Below are 19140 nucleotides of genomic sequence, written 5' to 3'. Positions count from 1 at the left end.
ATCGTGATCGTACTCTGCTGACTCACGAGAAGAGTCTTTGCCAACAGTATTCAACTCTGCCTCCCAACAGCACCACCTCCTCCTCCGCCACCTCCTCTGCCTCCTCCTCTATCTGAATACCAATGTACTGACTGAAAGGCAGGAACCAGATACAATGAGGCAATGCTGCCAGTCTGCCAAACTAGCATATTTGTCATGTAGGACCTGGCTGTCAGCAACAAACCAGGCTGTTCCCCTCATGATCTGTGATGGAATTTTCCAGACTAAAAGGCCTTAGTCCAGGCCCAGGGTGACACACACACACCCTGTTGCTGGGTGACCATGCAGGGGTCAACACAAGGTCAATAACCCTGCTCTGTATCCAATCCACCACAGGGAGTGGAGCACCTCATTCAGAAAACAGTTTTGCCCACACTCTTCTACAAACTCACTCACTCCCAACACTGGTGCCTTTAAGTCGGTTAGCAGTTTGTTTATTTCCTCTCCCCAGACAGCCCGTTTTCCCTCTGCTTTTGATTAACCTCTGAGGGGGTTTTCAACGTAACCGACCGACCAGAAGCATTTTCATTTCTACCACAGTCTTCACGGTCATCGATGTCATTTTCTCTGACCTCTGAGAAAAATCCCGGTGTGGTATTTCTGAGCAGTACGTGTCAGCAGAGATTGTTGAGGTTGGTTTACCACATGGTAGCACCACAGAGTAGCTCTGACGGCCCTCTAGCTCTGTCTGGCACTGCCCCTCTGCTGACATGGTTAAACTGAAACTCACACCTGGGTTCAAATAGTATTTGCCATCTCTCAAATACTCTAGCTGCCCTGGATTGAGCTTGCCTGGCACTATTAAACCAATGGCATAGTCCCAAAATGTGCAACCCCGCCCAGCGGACACTCCAGGCAAGGCTCCACCAAACGCTGAAAGTATTTGAAATCAAATAAATAGTACTTGAGACCAAGTATGGTCTGGTAAGACTCAGCCACACTCTGGGAAACCTTGTGAAGCGCCACTTTAATTAGGCCAGTTTATGTGAGTCTATATGCTAACGCTGTAACAACCTGCCCACAAAAAAAAAAAACACACCAAAAGCAACAACAGTCCTGATCCAATGAATGTCTTCACTAGTGGTTCTCTAGCCTACTTTCTGTTCAGTTGAAAATAAAGCATTCATACCTTTTTTTTTACACAGAAATACAGGCACAATAATGCAGTATAGGGGAAAATTGTAGAATTACATATGTCGTTGTATTACAGGATCTCTGGGGGGGGAACAATTCTCCAAAAATAACCAAGGACTCTGTGATAAATGTTGGTAATAACACCTTGTCTGTGTTGTGTATGTTCCAGCTCCGAAGACCTGCAGTCCTAAGCAGTTTGTGTGTAAGGACCAGGTGACATGCATCTCTAAAGGATGGCGCTGCGATGGAGAGAAGGACTGTCCGGACGGATCAGACGAAGCGCCTGATATCTGTAAGTACAGTTAGCCTGCATGTTACGTGATATCGGATACCTGTAAGTACAGTTCTAGTATAGCCCTCTTCAACTTTTTCAGCCTTAGGACCCAAATGAGAGTCCTGTGTGTTCCTGGGTCCCAAGCTTAAGAAAATATGCAACTATACGTACATATCGGTACATTTCATTGCCCTTATGCCTAAAACAAAAATGCAATAAAGACAAAAACAAAAAACAAAGAAATACCCATAAATATCTTTTCATGTTTATTTTTCCCCGTTAAAAACACTCTTACACACCTGTCTAGGTTGGAACTTTTACTGTTAAAATACATATATTTTTTTATTCTGAACTGGAATAAACTGATTGATCATCACACAGATGTAGACCAGAACACACACACACACACACACACACACACACACACACACACACACACAGTCCTAATGGTGTGTGTTGCTGGTTGAAGTTTTCAACAAGCATGTCTATTCTGGGCTCAGTTTTTGACAGTCCAACACTGAGGTCATACTCAGCATCGACACTGTTTCTGTACTTGAGAACCCTGACTCGCATAGGAGGTGCCAAACTGGATCAGAACATCTTGCTGCTTTCTCAGTCAGGCAGGAGACCACTTCCTGCTGCAGATGAGCAACAAGGAACTGTGTGAGTGTTTGTCCCAAAAAACATCTAGCTTCAATCAGTTTATTCCAGTTCAGAATAAAAATGATTACTTGCAACAGTTCCAACCTAGACTTGTTTTCAACAATAATTTCTACAGTAAAATGTACCTGTGCCTGATCATTGTTCATCTTCCTCTGTACCGTGTCTTAGGGTTGCACTATCAGGAGCTAGTTAGCTTGCTTTGGCTAACGTTAGCTATTAGCTGTGTAACGTTAAAAGGCCAGGGGATTGTTTGAAAGAGAAACTCGCATCTACTACTATGAGAGGGAGTACTCCCTTATTTCTGCTTATCATCACTTGTTATAAAATGACGACAATGCCTTGTTAGTTGACTGACTTTTCCGATTTCGAAGCAAGCACTGTTTCCTGGAGCATTCTACCCTGTTCTGAAATGACTCCCTGGGTTTACTGTCATGTCCAGTAGTGCCTGGATGTTTGGTCAGGAGGTGTCGTTTTATACTCTTTGTTCGTTTCGAGAGACTCATTACTAAGCACTTCCCCGCACAAAACGCAAAGTTTGTATGAAAGAGACAAAATTTGCCACTGTATTTGCATTTCAAGACGACTGAGCTCAGTCAGAACTTGTGGCCGGAATGCTTCCATTTCATGACAGCGTTGAGGAATAGCCAATCAGTGGCTTGAACCACAGCGCTGCAGAGTGTGGGACGCGGTGTGATCTTCCAAGAAAACTGCAGAGAAAATATCCGGTAAACCGCGACGCACGCGCGGCATCTCCCACTCGCGCAGCTGCCAAACTAGAGCAGAGACCGCTGCTGAGCAGAGAGCACTTGGCCAAATCAATTCCAGTGATTTAATGAAATAATTACACATTTCTGTCGCGAGCCGCCATTTAACAGGTTCATACTTTTAAGAAACGCTGCGCTACAGCCAACAGCGAGCAGGGCAAGCCCCCCAAGTCACTTATGTTTAACAACTTCTTGAAAGGTGGCCCTAAAGCTTCTGTAGGGCCACCTCTCTGTGGAGGTGCCCTCAGGGCTGCTGTAGCCGGTAGGACATTGCGTTTAGATGTTACGATTGTTCTTAGCACCACTGACCTTCCTTCCCATTCAGCTCATCCGCAGATGATCTCCAGTACAAACCACGGTGGCCATTTCTTTAACGCTCACGTCACCATTTTAATTAGTGCAGTAAAGAGATGAAGCCTTGTTCAGACAGTGTAACATTGGGTCAGGTTCTGCCCTCTCCGTCTGTCTGAAGGACACCAGTGTAGAGACTGCCCTGTCCGACTGCCCAGTCTGGCCCGGTTGGGCAGTTATAGTCTAGTGAGTTAATGGCTCTCTCTAACGACGTCCGGTTGTTTAGTCTGGCTGTTCAGAGGGATGTCTGCTCGTGTCTAGACTCGGCCTCATCTCATCTGTGTGGTCTCTCTGAGAGGCCGGGCCTCAGGCAAGACCGTCACAGATGACAGCCACCCTCTCCGTCTCTGCACCCAGACACTCACTATGTAATGGGTGTGAGTGTATATGGTATGGAGGAGATTATAATGGTGACTAATTGCGATGCGTCTCTCGTCATAGGGCGATGACTCATCAGACGAGTTGGGGCTCTGTAAAATCTGTTACATTTTTTACCTGATTACGTTTAGTTTTTCCCCAAATTTTGTTTTCTGTTTTTTTCCAATATTCCACTTTTCCCCCCATTTTTTATTTATTTTTTTAAAATGTTTTATTTCTTACAAGGAAATTGGATGTTCTAAGTCCACAACAATACTCAAACCACATCAGGTGACCACTTTTGATTTTTGGGTGCATTTACCCTTTAAAGGTGGAATATGCAGAAATAGCGCCGCCATTTCCTGGTTGCAAAAATTCGAATTGTTTGCATCACTACTCTGGACGGTTCTGACTATATATATGTGAACAACTACAAATACCTAGCTGTCTGGCTAGACTGTAAACTCTCCTTCCAGACTCATATTAAACATTTCCAATCCAAAATTAAATCTAGAATCGGCATCCTATTTTGCAACAAAGCCTCCATCACTCACGCGCCAAACATACCCTCGTAAAACTGACCATCCTACCGATCCTCGACTTCGGCGATGTCATTTACAAAATAGCCTCCAACACACTACTCAACATATTGGATGCAGTCTATCACAGTGCCATCTGTTTTGTCACCAAAGCCTGTTATACCACCCACCACTGCGACCTGTATGCTCTAGTCGGCTGGCCCTTGCTACATATTCATTGCCAGACCCACTGTCTCCAGGTAATATATAAGTCTATGCTAGGTAAAGCTCCGCCTTATCTCAGCTCACTGGTCACGATGACAACACCCACCCGTAGGGCGTGGTCCAGCAGGACAACCTCACTGGTTGTCCTCAAAGCCAACACCTCCTTTGGCCGCCTTTCCTTCCAGTTCTCTGCTGCCAATGACTGGAACGAATTTCAAAACTTGCTGAAGCTGGAGACTTATATTTCCCTCACTAACTTTAAACATCAGCTATCTGAGCAGCTAACCGATCGCTGCAGCTGTACATAGCCCATCTGTAAATGGCCCACCCAATCTACCTACCTCATCCCCAAATTGTTTTTAATCACTTTTCTGCTAATTTGCACACCAGTATTTCTACTTGCACATCATAATCTGTTCATCTATCACTCCAATGTTAACTTGCTAAACTGTAATTACTTCGCTACTATGGCCTATTTAAATAAAGGTGAAATTATATTTTTTAAACACAAACACACAGACGGGGGTATTCCTGTGCCGTTTCAGAACGTTACAGGAAAATATGAATTAGTGATGCATTTTTTGTTCATGTCTTATTATTAACTTGGGCAAGTAATGCTTTTTCTAATAAGTAAAAAATATTTAGTTGATTTGTTACGAAGTTCAATAAATGTTTGAATGTTGTTGAATTCGGTTTTAATGTCTGGATTCTGTGATTCTGTCCGCGTTCTCCCTGCAATGCAGATTTTATTGGGCCCTACAAGTGGCTGACACCCAGAATGATGTCGTTTGTTATTGCTGGAGAAAAACACTTAAGTATTCACAGATGGACCTTTTGGATCCCAAATGTATGAAATGCATAAATAGTGCAATAAATATTTTCTGTTGCCTTAATAGATAAATTAAACATTAATGTTGGTGTTAAAATTGAGAAAGGGAACTTTTATGTTGCTGCATATCATTGTTTCTGAGCTTGAATGTGTCTCCCATCCAGGGATGGGTCAACAAGTTCTCTGGCAAATTCTCTTGTAGCCTATCCTAGCCTGGTTCCAGATGTGTTTGTGCTGTCTTGCCAACTCCTGTGGTCATTGGCGTGACAATGGCCAGTAAAAGTTGGCGAGACCGTACAAGCTAATCTGGATACAAGCTGTATCCTATATCCCTCTCTAGATCGCCAATATCTGGCAGTTCAATGAGTACATGGGACACCCAGACCAACTTAAAAAAAAAAAAAAATTATACAAATGTTGGTTGCCTCAGTCTGAGTTAAAATGTGTTGTCTGGAGATTAACTAGAAAGTCACAGTGCAAAATACTCTCTCTACTTCCTTCCTCTTTCTCTCTCCCATTGGTTAAGGACTAATGGAATACTCCTAAAATAATATGGAATAGTTCTATCTAGTGTTTGAAGTGAAGCGTTTGAAAGGAAACGCATACTAGTTGAACCCAGGTCTGATTTCACCCCCTAAATGGAAAAGGGTGTAAAAGAAAAGCAGCCGGTTTCTCCATTCCTCCAGAGCTAACAGGGTCTTTAATAACGTGTAGCCTGACTGACACTCCTCCTAACCCCCGGTTCTCCTCTAGTCTAAACATACACACACACACACTACCAACTCCCTGTCCTTCTTGTCTTGCCTAGACAGTCTAGTCTCCAACCCCCTTCACTCTCCTCTCCGTCGTCCTTCATGCCAAACTAACACTCTGACTCCTCTTTAATGGACGAGTCCACTCGAGAAAGGTCAGCTTGCACATGAAGCTATTGTTACCTCTGACTTTCACTGAGTTATTGGGAAAAAATGTTGAATTAAATCCTATGCCAAAAAACCCTACAATGGCTGGTTTCTCAAGGCATCTGTTTTGATGTAGAGCTTCCGAGGGTGACACGTTATTTTGGATAGTCCATCTGTAGATCAGTAACGTTTCAACTATATACTTAAAAAAATATATATATTTCACCTTTTATTTAACCAGGTAGGCCAGTTGAGAACAAGTTCTCATTTACAACTGTGACCAGGCCAATATAAAGCAAAGCAGTGTGACACAAACAACACAGAGTTACACATGGAATAAACAAACGTACAGTCAATAACACAATAGAAAAATCTATGTACAGTGTGTGCAAATGTAGAAAGATTAGGGAGGTAAAGGCAATAAATAGGCCATAGTGGTGAAATAATTACAATTTTAGCACTAACACAGGAGTGATAGATGTGCAGATGATGATGTGCAAGTAGAGATACTGGGGTGCAAAAGAGCAACAAACAAAAAAACAATATGGGGATGAGGTAGTTGGGTGGGCTATTTACAGATGGGCTGTCATCGATAAGCTGCTCTGACAGATGACGCCACTAACGCCACCCCGGAAATGAACCTTAACGCTTCTACGCTTATTTTAAACCCTGAACGTAACCGTACCTTTAGGAAGCGGGTGCTTATCGACAGCTAGTTTGTTGACGATCCATCTGTAGATGCTCTACGGATGGTCATACTATCAGGACTATCCAAATAGAGTGTGACCCTTCCGAGACGTATCACGTTGATTGTCATTTCAAACGCCAGAGCCGAGACAGATTTGAATAGAAGCGTTGGCCCTACAGCTCCATTTTGAAATCTGCAGACGTCAAGATCACCGGTGTGCCGGAGTTTCCTTTCAGTTCAACAGAGGCTGAAGGAACAGGAGTGACTGTGTGATGGATTTAATTGACCCGAACTGATCTTAATGGGCTCCCGGTGGCTGAAACGCTGCTCTCCACACAGTCCTCTTCAGTCAGATGAAACACTGCATTGTCTATGTGGGCAAATGACATGAGTGGTATGGACATTTCACTTACATCCAATTGCTTTGTAGCCTAACTGATTATGGGCGGGGGGGTGCAGTTCAGTCTTTAACGTATTTTACTATTCATTTCACTCCTCAAGCAGGCATTCAGTATGTGCAATCTTTGAAATCCTATTTGAACCCAGGTCCGAGTACTACAGCCGCGTTCAGGTCAGCCTTGGCCATTCTCTTCCCTACTTTAAAGCCAACAGCGTGAGAGCCACTCTGCCTAACAGGCTGTAAACAATGAGGCCTCTCTCTCTCTCTCTCTCTCTCTCGATAAACACTCCAACACCGTATGGAGATGAGTAACTGAGGGTCTGGCCCAGAGCCCCAAAACAGGACCGATATTACCACATGTCAACCACATGTCAACCCAGGAGTGACTAGGCTCTGTGGAGGCAGTCAGTGGGCTGTCCAGAATCCCATACTAGGCTGAAGAGCAGGACAGATATAACCACATATCATCAACTCAGCAGTCTGTAGATTTCTTTCTCTTAGACAGGTTGAACGTTCTCTGTTGACTTCTGTTGTATCCCGTCGTTGCCTTTTCCAGGAAAATAAAAAAAAGCAGTAGAGATGCCAGAACAGCAATAGAACAGGACAGATAAAAAAATAAATAATAATAATTAACCTTTTATTTAACTAGGCAGGTCAGTTGAGAGCAAATTCTTATTTACAATGACGGCCTACAGATAACTCAAATCAAATTGTATTTGTCACGCGCGCCGAATACGACCGGTGAAGAATTTACCGTGAAATGCTCGCTCACGAGCCCTTCCCAACGATGCAGAGTTTTAAAAAAATAACACGCAGTAACACAAGGAGTAAAATACACAGTTATTCCTGAGTATCAACCCAGGAATGACTGGTTAGCCTGGTCCCAGATCTGTTTGTGCTCTACTCCCATTGGTGTGGTTGTCCTAGCCAAACATGACAATGAGTGGCAGGGATCGGGCATGATGGCACCAACCTCCTGTCTAGTGACTGTTGCTCTGTGGGGGCAGTGGCTCCAGGGTGTCCATACTGGACTCGCAACGTAAAGGAGATGGGGGGGTAACCAACTTATGTGTGTTTAAGGAGTTCAAGGCGTTCGTTGTTTTGTTCCAAAAGTGAAACGTTTAGTTGCCTACTGAATCCAAAGGTTTAACTCGGCCTGTTAATAGTTCTCTACGAACACACTCAGACACTCTCTTTACAGAGATCTGGCTTTCTACACCAAGCTTTTAGTTCAAACGTCAGGGGGTGTAAACACAACTCCCTGCTCTTTCCCAATAGTTTCGTTTTGACATGCCTCCCCGTGACCAAAGTACAATCAAGTGGGTGTGTTGTCGGGAATCAGAGTACTGTAATTACAGCATTATAACCAGTTTCAGTTAATTACTAACTAGCAGATTGTGTCCCAAGGTATTTTCAATTCACACACACACTTCTCTTTCTCAATTTTTCTCTTGTTCCCTTTTTCTTATTTCTCTCTCTCTCCCCCTTGTCGTGTTGTTGTTCTATCTTTCTATCCATAGAAGAATTATGGTGTCTGTTCTCTCCCTTATTTTTTTTCTTTCCCTCTCTCTCTCCCTCCCTCTTAGTATCTATCCCCCCCTCTCCCCCCTGTTGTTGTTGCTGTTCTATATTTCTATCCATAGATCAGATGCCATCATTCTTCTATCTCCCCCTTCTTTCTCTCTCTCCCCTCCCTGCCTATCTCCTGTTGTCTGGCTGTCGCTCAATCTCCCGCTCTGCCGGATCCCCCTGGTGCTGTACTCAGTGATTTGTACTGTAAATCAGACGCTGTGACTGAGCAGGCGAAGCTGGCAGACAACGTGGGCCTTGCTTATTTCTTTAAGTAGGTCAATATATCATCAGGAAAATGCCGCTCCACTCACTGTGAAAGAACAGACATAAAGCAACAAGGAACCCCCTGCCCTCTACTTTCTCTCCTCTCTCTCTCTCTCTCTCTCTCTCTCTCTCTCTCTCTCTCTCTCTCTCTCTCTCTCTCTCTCTCTCTCTCTCTCTCTCTCTCTCTCTCTCTGAGCAACACACAGCCAGTGGCCTGGACCCCACATCTGTTTGTTGTCTTGACAACTCCTGTAGTCATTGTCATATAGGAGTTGGCTATACAGCACAAACAGATCTGGGACCAGGCTATATGAATCCAAGCTCTCATGCTGAACATTAAACCCACTTAACCCTTACGCAACGACCAGTTAACTAAAACCATCATGAATTTCACATGTTGAGTCATTTAGCAGACGCTCTTATCCAGGGCGATTGACAGTTTGTGCGTTCATTTGAAGATTGCTAGGCGGGACAACCACACATCAGTCGTAGTGGTTGTGTGTTTAACTACAAGCCCTAGCACGCCGCATTTTCGATAAATACCACCGCTAGTAATCCAAATGATAGTCCTTGCAGCAAAACCCATCGCCATAAATTCACCTGCAGGCCATCTTAATAGCAGGCAGAGGGGGGATTTTTTTTACGGAAAGCGTGTGGGTTTGTCTGGTGACCATCATTGTGCTTTGATCTACAACCCTGGGAACCCGCCCAGGAACTAAACCTGCAGGAAGACAGCAGTGCTCCACTGCTGTTCTGTCTGTCTCACTCTATCTGTCTGTCTGGGGTTGTAATTGCCGTTATTGCACTGTCATTACGCAGCCCCGTTTACCTACATTGTAATCATCCTGAGGGGGGTAAAGACACAGACTCAGACAGACATCGGTTCAAATAGTATTAGCTTTCTTTCAAATAATTTTGAGAGTTTTGATTGAGCCTGTCTGTTCGCCAGATGGGTCGTCTTTACACATTTGGGACTATTCTGTTGGTTCCATTGTGCCGGGTAAGCTCAATCAAGCACAGTTATGTTTTGTAGCAAAACAAATACCATCTAAACCCAGATCTGACGCAGACGGAGCTAGTGAGGCAGGAACGAGAGGTTGTAAGCTAACATGGGGCTCTGGCATACAGTAGTGGTGATGGTTGTTGATGCCGGGAGTCACTGTAGAGCGTTCTCGCTTATAGCCTTTTTAGGAGGAGCGGGGGGTCAGCGGTCACCTTGATGGTCTAGGGGGGGGGGGCAGAAGGTTGGCGGGTTGCCAGGTACACGGCCCAAAGTCAGGACCCCCCCCCCTCCCCCCCTCTTTCTCTCTGTCTCCTTTTTTTTCTCTTTGTCTCTCCCTCTCTTTCTCCCTCCGTCTCCCTCTCTTTCTCCCTCCGTCTCGGTCTCTTTCTCCCTCCGTCTCCCTCTCTTTCTCCCTCCGTCTCCCTCTCTTTCTCCCTCCGTCTCCCTCTCTTTCTCCCTCCGTCTCCCTCTCTTTCTCCCTCCGTCTCCCTCTCTTTCTCCCTCCGTCTCCCTCTCTTTCTCCCTCCGTCTCCCTCTCTTTCTCCCTCCGTCTCCCTCTCTTTCTCCCTCCGTCTCCCTCTCTTTCTCCCTCCGTCTCCCTCTCTTTCTCCCTCCGTCTCCCTCTCTTTCTCCCTCCGTCTCCCTCTCTTTCTCCCTCCGTCTCCCTCTCTTTCTCCCTCCGTCTCCCTCTCTTTCTCCCTCCGTCTCCCTCTCTTTCTCCCTCCGTCTCCCTCTCTTTCTCCCTCCGTCTCCCTCTCTTTCTCCCTCCGTCTCCCTCTCTTTCTCCCTCCGTCTCCCTCTCTTTCTCCCTCCGTCTCCCTCTCTTTCTCCCTCCGCCTCCCTCTCTTTCTCCCTCCGTCTCCCTCTCTTTCTCCCTCCGTCTCCCTCTCTTTCTCCCTCCGTCTCGGTCTCTTTCTCTCGCACTTTCCTTCTCCCCTCCTCCCTCCCAGAGCGTCAATGCTCCCAGACAACCATCAGCCTGTTGCGTGTACAGGCCTGTGTCTGCAGGTGTGACCCTATAAACCCCTCTCTGTGGGCTCCCTCCATGCAGTGCAACACTGCATGCTTCCTATTGCTTAGAAACACAAGACTTCGCCCCAAGTGTCCTTCAGCTCATCCAGGGCTCAGGAAGTGGCCCACAGTGACACCAGCCTTCATGATTGAGCTACAATGAGTCATGTTCCTCGCTGTGTTCTTCCTTTTTGTGATTCTAAAGGCTTTTTTTTTTTTTTTTTTGGTCTAAAAAGTTATTTAAACTGCATGTTATTCAGCTAATGTAGAATAAGTGAATCTGTTGTGATTGGGAGATTGTGTGTCTGGGGGCGTACAAAATTGTCTCCTTGAAGTCTGTAGCAGGTCATTACATAACGGATCTGTCTTACCTCAGGAATCCCCTGTAATGGCACAGTACAGGAACAGGAAGAGCGAAACCAAAGCATCAACCAGGGATCCACGTACTTTATGCACTTCTTAAAACACCCAGGGTTGGTGAGGTGGGGTAGGAAGGTAGGTGGGTGTGTTTTGAGTGCATGTCTTTGTGTTTTGAGAGAAGAAGTGAATCTATTTCAGGTAGGCAAAGTATCAGAAAGCAAACATAAATTCACTGGGTGAAACTACAGTCTGCTCCCCTGTCTCTCTCTCGATGCACCGTCAGCATGTACCCACTCATGCATTTCCCAACGTATTTATTTCCATGCTTTTCGTCCAGTTTCTTTCTGTTGTGTTTATACTGTCGTGTAATGGACTATGAGGTTAGGACATTTTACAGGACCGGATTCTGTTATTTTCTAAAGTAAGCGAATGGGCCGAACGCTTACAAAAGTATTTTGCCTGAATGAAATCCAACCGACTCCTAATTGAGGACTGAGGCGTCTTTTTTTGTTGTTGTTGTAAGCGCTTTATACATGGAACCAAATGCGCTGTTCAAATGTATTCGTTGGTTTGTTCTGCCGTTGTTCGTGAGGCACATACTGCAGGTATAAACCCTACGGCGGGCTTTTTATTTTTTTTAGTACAATGCAAGTTGCAATGTCATAATGGTGGTTCCAGCTAGTTTTGAGATCTGCAAAGTACCCGGAAGACAAAACCGTCTGTAAGTCTGTGTGCAATTAGGTGCTTTGTGATGCGATGCCAGAGCCACGTTCATTGTGGTTTGGTTCAGAAATGCAGCAACTGGGACCAGATGTTTGAATGGGTCTCTGTAGTAAGTAAGCACTTTCTCTCTCCTTTGGATGAGTCTCTCTCTCTCTCGATTCAACCTAAGCCACTTTATGCAACAATTTACTACCCTTCCCCGCAATTCTGTGTTCAACTTTCTCCCTGCCCTTTTCAAATCAAATGTATTTGTATAGCCCTTTGTACATCAGCTGATATCTCAAAGTGCTGTACAGAAACCCAGCCTAAAACCTCAAACAGCAAGCAATGCAGGTGTTGAAGCACGTTGGCTAGGAAAAACTCCCTAGAAAGGCCAAAACCTAGGAAGAAACCTAGAGCGGGACCAGGCTATGAGGGGTGGGCCAGTTCTCTTCTGGCTGTGCCGGGTGGAGATTATAACAGAACATGGCCATGATGTTCAAATGTTCATAAATGACCAGCATGGTCAAATAATAGGTCTGGGACTGGTAGCACGTCCGGTGAACAGGTCAGGATTCCATAGCCGCAGGCAGAACAGTTGAAACTGGAGCAGCAGCACGGCCAGGTGGACTGGGGACAGCAAGGAGTCATCATGCCAGGTAGTCCTGAGGCATGGCCCTAGGGCTCGGGTCCTCCGAAAGAGAGAATTAAAGAGAGCATACTTAAATTCACACAGGACACCGGATAAGACAGGAGAAGTACTCCAGATATAACAAACTGACCCTAGCCCCCGACACACAAACTACTGCAGCATAAATACTGGAGGCTGAGACAGTAGGGGTCAGGAGACACTGTGGCCCCATCCGATGATACCCCCGGACAGGGCCAAACAGGAAGGATATAACCCCACCCACTTTGCCAAAGCACAGCCCCCACACCACTAGAGGGATATCTTCAACCACCAACTTACCATCCTGAGACAAGGCAGAGTATAGCCCACAAAGATCTCTGCCATGGCACCACCCAAGGTGGGGCGCCAACCCAGACAGGAAGATCACATCAGTGACTCAACCCACTCAAGTGACGCACCCCTCCTAGCGACGGCATGAAAGAGCACCAGTAAGCCAGTGACTCAGCCCCTGTAATAGGGTTAGAGGCTGAGAATCCCAGTTCTCCATTTAGCATGCTAATGTCCAAGATGGGCTGGTCGAGATGCATTTGAATCATGTAAATCGCTTTGCCTTTGTATTCAGAAGGTATGTTAACAGCTTCTATTCAGTCAGTGGGAGAAAACGAGCTGGAAAACTATGGTCAATTAGCACTTGTTAACTTCCAGCCGCTCCCTATAGTTCTATTGAAGCACTCTAGCCCTCTGGTATACCAACCCCTTCCTTGTTCCTATGGGGGCACCATGCTCCAAGACAACCACGACCTCCCTAAAGTCACCTAGCTGACCCCCTCGAAAGCTCCAACTCTGCTTATATCACTACGTAATTGTTGTAGTTTAGCATCAGGGGACACACTATGGTCCAGTCCTCTGGAATGACAGCATGGACAGATGGAATGTAATATTGACAACGACAGCTGATGGGTCCGTGCCTGTACAGGATAAAGATGCTGAGAGGAGTGATGTGTCCACACTGTGGTATTATTACAGCCACACACACACACACACACACACACACACACACACACACACACACACACTGGAGGTGGATGGTTATGGAGGATGCTGTAGCCTGAAGCTTCTGAGGAGAGCTGGGTGATTGAGTTATCTGCTCGCTGCAGCTTCCCGAGCTAGCCAGGCCCCGGGCGGCAAGGCCACACATCAAGGTTATCTGTACATCTTGTGCCCTTGAGCCCCGACTGGAGGCTGTGTGTGTCAGTGTGTGTGTGTTTGTCTGTCAGTGTGTGGCCCCCGTTTGTCTGAGCCGTCTGTCTGTCATGCATCGGCTGACTCTTCCCCCTGGGAAGAGGGAAAGAGCAGAGGGGTGGAGGCCATATACAGTAGTGAGTGCATACATTTTCATATTTTGTTTGTACTGGTCCCCCATGGGAACGGAACCCACATTCAGCTGAGGCACACAGGACTGAGATGTGGAGGATTTAGGAGTGGTGTGGATGTGGGAGTGGTGTGGATGTGGGAGTGGTGTGGATGTGGGAGGGGTGGGGATGTAGGGGTGGTGGGGATGTAAGGGTGGTGTGGATGTAGGGGTGGTGGGGATGTAGGGGTGGTGGGGATGTAAGGGTGGTGGGGATGTAAGGGTGGTGGGGATGTAGGGGTGGTGGGGAGAAACGGTGGAGGGATGGAGACACCAGTGGAGGAAACATCTGTGAACTAAAGGAGTGTCAGGGAATGGCTTATTCGAGGGGAAAATTATCTTTTATACAACAGAAAATTACCAGATTAGGACTGTCTCCCAATTGACACCCTGGTCCCTATTTAGTGCACTACCTTTGACCAGGACCTGTAGGGCTCTGGTGAAAAGTATTGCACTATATGGAGGATATGGTGAGATTTGGGACGCGGCCTAGTATTCAGCATTCAGGAAGTGGGTTTGCATTCTAAAGCTAAAATAATCCCTTTAGAGAGAAATGGTCTTGTACTGTTCGAGGCAGGGGGAGGTTCTCTCCAGTTGCCCATCGTGTGTGTGTGCGTGCTCATTGTCCCGTTAACAGGGGCTGCTGTAGAGGTTGGAGGGGCAGCAGGTGCAGACGCTTCCAGACACACACACACACACACACACACACACACACACACACACACACACACACACACAGACTTCCACAGAGGAAGGAGCAAAGCCCTGTAAATCCCTCAGACCGGTGCTCCGGAGCCCTCTTCACCCTCCAAGGCCTGTCAGTAGCCAGGGAATACAGGGCTTTCTCACGCCAGACAGGCATCGCTTCTGTCTTCCCTCTGTCTCTTCTGGTGCTATCTTTTGACACACACACACACACACATTCTCTTCCCCCCCACCCCCACTTCTCCCTCTGCCTCGCCTCTCCCTCTATCTCTCTCTCCACTCTACACCCATGCTGACTATCTAGACATAGCAAGCAAGCCTCTGTTCTCTCGTCCTCAAATCTAATTTCTTCAGTCTTTCCTCTTGTGTAATTGGCGCTGTGTTTTTAGTTTTTTTTCCCTACCTTTCAAACATGTTAGTCATCCACTGTTCCCTTTTCCTGGCTGGCTGTCTCACCACTATCACCCCCAGTGCTATTTTAGGCGATATTCAAAGGGACTGTTTTGTTGTATCTGAAGTTGTAAAGAAAAGTCTGACATTATGTTCGTGGAGATATCCTCATGATATCCTGCCTTTTTATAACAACCTCTGGAGATATGAAACATTTATAAAATGCTGTTCTTCTATTTATTAATTCAGACGAGGTGGGAGTCTGGGAGAGAGTTTATGGAATTGGATTGAATGTTGTGTAGAAAACACTATGTCTGAGATGGGGCTTACATGAACAATCACTTTGTCGGGAGAGTTATAAGTGTTTTGCAGGAGCCTCTGCCCTCTCTGACATGTGATCACTGGACGTATTAGTTAAATGTCACCTCCACATGTCTGGATTTGGCACCACGGATGATTTCATTCGTTCCGGTAGGCAAGTGTCCTCGGTGTGTAAGCTCTCTACGAGAGCTGTGTTTATAGGTCTGGTACTGTAGGGTCAGGCAGGGCAGACCACGCATATGTTTGTACTGAGTAGTTACTGTCCGGTACACTGTTGATGCATCTCAAATAGCACCATATTTCCTTTTCATAGTCCACTACTTCAGTCAAATGTAGTGTCTTTTTTAATATAGGGAGTAGGGTGCTATTTGGGACGTTGCCTCTGATTCCAGTGTAGTCACTAGCCAGGCCTTTGACCCTGCCTGAGGTACATGCTCATTACAGTTGACAGCAGTCTGAATGAGAGTCAGAGGCCTGGCGGTGGAGCCACGGACCCCTGTAGGACGGGAAGAAACCCAGGCCTTTATACCGAGGACAAAAGCGCGACGGGGGGGGGGGGGGGTCACAATTTATGGTCTTTATGTAACCACACTGGCTGGGGAAAGGGGGGCGAGGGGTAGGGGGGAGGTAGTAGGGGTTGGTTGAGGTGACAGAAGGAGGTGAAAGAGTCTGAGGTGGTAATGGGGAAGGTATAGTTTCGCCTTGTCTCATCTCACACCTGAAACAAAGACCTGCATGGAATGAAACCGATATTCCCACTTTAGACTGGCTCTATAGGCCATAGTCATTAACATCCCTGAAGAAACAGCGAGGATTCCCTCCCCTTCCATTTAGTATCATCACCATTAGGTGATCAGACCAGGGAGTTCATTAGATTGCTGTAATTATCCCTCATTGGGAGCAGTCATGAGTGTTGGAGATGTCATTTATCTCAGTAGCTCTCCATACGCGACGCCCTCCATACTGCTCCAATACGCTCCATACCTTGTTCTGACACGCACCCTTTTTGTCTCTCTCCAAGGATCCGGCTGCCGCGCACACGCACAACTTTATGCTGTTGAAATGGAATGGGGAATAATTAGTTACAGAGGTGGATTGTGAATTACAAAACCAATGTCTATTGTGCAGGGATCACACTGCACTCCCCTGTCTAATGTTCTAATTTTCTCATCTGTAACTGTTGTTCTTTGGGAAGAATGAGCCTTGCAACATTCCGAGAGAAAATAGTTGCAGTGGTCACTTCACGTTAATTGATCCGGGTTGTTATAAGGAACTCATTTTTCATCGTTAGAATGTTGTAGAAAATGCTGGTCTTGGCTTCGAACCAGAATTGTGTTTTTCTAGAGACCCGAGGTGGCGGAAGGCAAGGCCGGTCTCCCTTTGACTGTGCTGCACAGCAATGTGCTGACCGGTGCCACTGACAGATCAAGGAGGAAGTCACTCGGCAGCCGTTGCCTGTGTGGTGTGGGAGAGTTGGTCTGTGTCACTCGATAGACGGCCAACAACTTCCCAGACAGGCCAGAGGCCACCATTTATTATCCTCATCTTAAAGTCACTGTGTAATCCGGTATGGTTGTCTTGTGTCCCCCCCCCCTGCTATTAAATTCCTCCTTTTCCTTTCTGTTTACTTTCCTCATGCAACTCTTAGGTCTTACGCAGACCTTTCGGGCTTAGAAAGGGTTTTGGCATTCTTATTACCCGCTATATCTAGTTTTTCCCCAGGGCATTATTTTCCTTTTTGATTTCAATGGACTGTTTGGGACAACAGTAAATCGACAATGTGTCCCGTACCGGGTTTGGAGTGTTGCCAAACAGAGACATTCTGTGGGCTAGCTAGATTGTTTCATATCCTGCAGTCTATTGTGAAAAGGCTCAGAGTTGATTGAATGTAAAGCAGGAGCTTTGAGAGGACAAGATGTTGGGAGGTCTGGGTACGAGGCAGTGTCCCCTGGAGTGGCTAATCTACTTGTAAGAGATTTATATTGAGCTATTTTATTATGTCTAACTAAGACGACTTGCTGTTCCATTGCTGTTCCGGCGCATTACTGTGGTTTACTGTGGTAGAACTGCGTCTACATTCAAATACTATTGAGGTATTTCATTCTATCTAAAGGCTCTGGTACCTGCGGCACTGGTGCTGAGCCAGGTGTAGTACTACACTGAAGTAGAGCGAAGTCTGCGTAGACGTTTCTGTGGTGGAGGTACAGTGACTGTGAAGTGTGACTACCTTCTGTGGTGGCTGTAGGTATGATAGACTTCCGGCGCCGACAGAGATGGCCACCTCGCTTCGCGTTCCTAGGAAACTATGCAGTTTTTTGTTTTTTTACGTGTTATTTCTTACATTAGTACCCCAGGTCATCTTAGGTTTCATCACATACAGTCGAGAAGAACTACTGAATATAAGATCAGCGTCAACTCACCATCAGTACGACCAAGAATACGCTTTTCGCGACGCGGATCCTGTGCTCTGCCTTACAAACAGGACAACGGAGTGGATCCCATGCAGCGACCCAAAAAAACGACTCCGAAAAAGAGGGAAACGAGGCGGTCTTCTGGTCAGACTCCGGAGACGGGCACATCGTGCACCATTCCCTAGCATTCTTCTTGCCAATGTCCAGTCTCTTGACAACAAGGTTGATGAAATCCGAGCAAGGGTAGCATTCCAGAGGGACATCAGAGACTGTAACGTTCTTTGCTTCACGGAAACGTGGCTTACTGGAGAGACGCTATCCGAAGCGGTGCAGCCAACAGGTTTCTCCACGCATCGCGCAGACAGGAAAAAACATCTTTCTGGTAAAAAGAGGGGCGGGGGCGTATGCCTTATGACTAACGTGACATGGTGTGATGAAAGAAACATACAGGAACTCAAATCCTTCTGTTCACCTGATTTAGAATTCCTCACAATCAAATGTAGACCGCATTATCTACCAAGAGAATTCTCTTCGATTATAATCACAGCCGTATATATCCCCCCCCAAGCAGACACATCGTTGGCTCTGAATGAACTTTATTTGACTCTTTGCAAACTGGAAACCATTTATCCGGAGGCTGCATTCATTGTAGCTGGGGATTTTAACAAGGCTAATCTGAAAACAAGACTCCCCAAATTTTATCAGCATATCGATTGCGCAACCAGGGGTGGAAAGACCTTGGATCATTGTTACTCTAACTTCCGCGACGCATATAAGGCCCTGCCCCGCCCCCCTTTCGGAAAAGCTGACCACGACTCCATTTTGTTGATCCCTGCCTACAGACAGAAACTAAAACAAGAGGCTCCCACGCTGAGGTCTGTCCAACGCTGGTCCGACCAAGCTGACTCCACACTCCAAGACTGCTTCCATCACGTGGACTGGGACATGTTTCGTATTGCGTCAGACAACAACATTGACGAATACGCTGATTCGGTGTGCGAGTTCATTAGAACGTGCGTTGAAGATGTCGTTCCCATAGCAACGATTAAAACATTCCCTAACCAGAAACCGTGGATTGATGGCAGCATTCGTGTGAAACTGAAAGCGCGAACCACTGCTTTTAATCAGGGCAAGGTGTCTGGTAACATGACCGAATACAAACAGTGCAGCTATTCCCTCCGCAAGGCTATCAAACAAGCTAAGCGTCAGTACAGAGAC

At 46.3% G+C, this 19140-nt stretch overlaps 1 protein-coding gene across 1 annotated transcript in view; it reads left to right on the top strand.

The window, feature by feature from the left end:
• The window catches only part of LOC139368422 (low-density lipoprotein receptor-related protein 1-like), a 138190-nt gene that overhangs the window by 28047 nt on the left and 91003 nt on the right, over nucleotides 1–19140 (top strand). Inside the window, exon 2 of the mRNA XM_071107291.1 lies at nucleotides 1343–1465. Coding sequence (XP_070963392.1) covers nucleotides 1343–1465 — 123 coding nt within the window. The remainder of the gene's footprint in view (nucleotides 1–1342; nucleotides 1466–19140) is intronic.

This window comes from Oncorhynchus clarkii, chromosome 16 (genome assembly GCF_045791955.1).
Source record: "Oncorhynchus clarkii lewisi isolate Uvic-CL-2024 chromosome 16, UVic_Ocla_1.0, whole genome shotgun sequence".
Taxonomy (NCBI): domain Eukaryota; kingdom Metazoa; phylum Chordata; class Actinopteri; order Salmoniformes; family Salmonidae; genus Oncorhynchus; species Oncorhynchus clarkii.
Note: the sequence above shows the minus strand (reverse complement) of the source record. Positions and strands in the feature narration are given on the sequence as shown.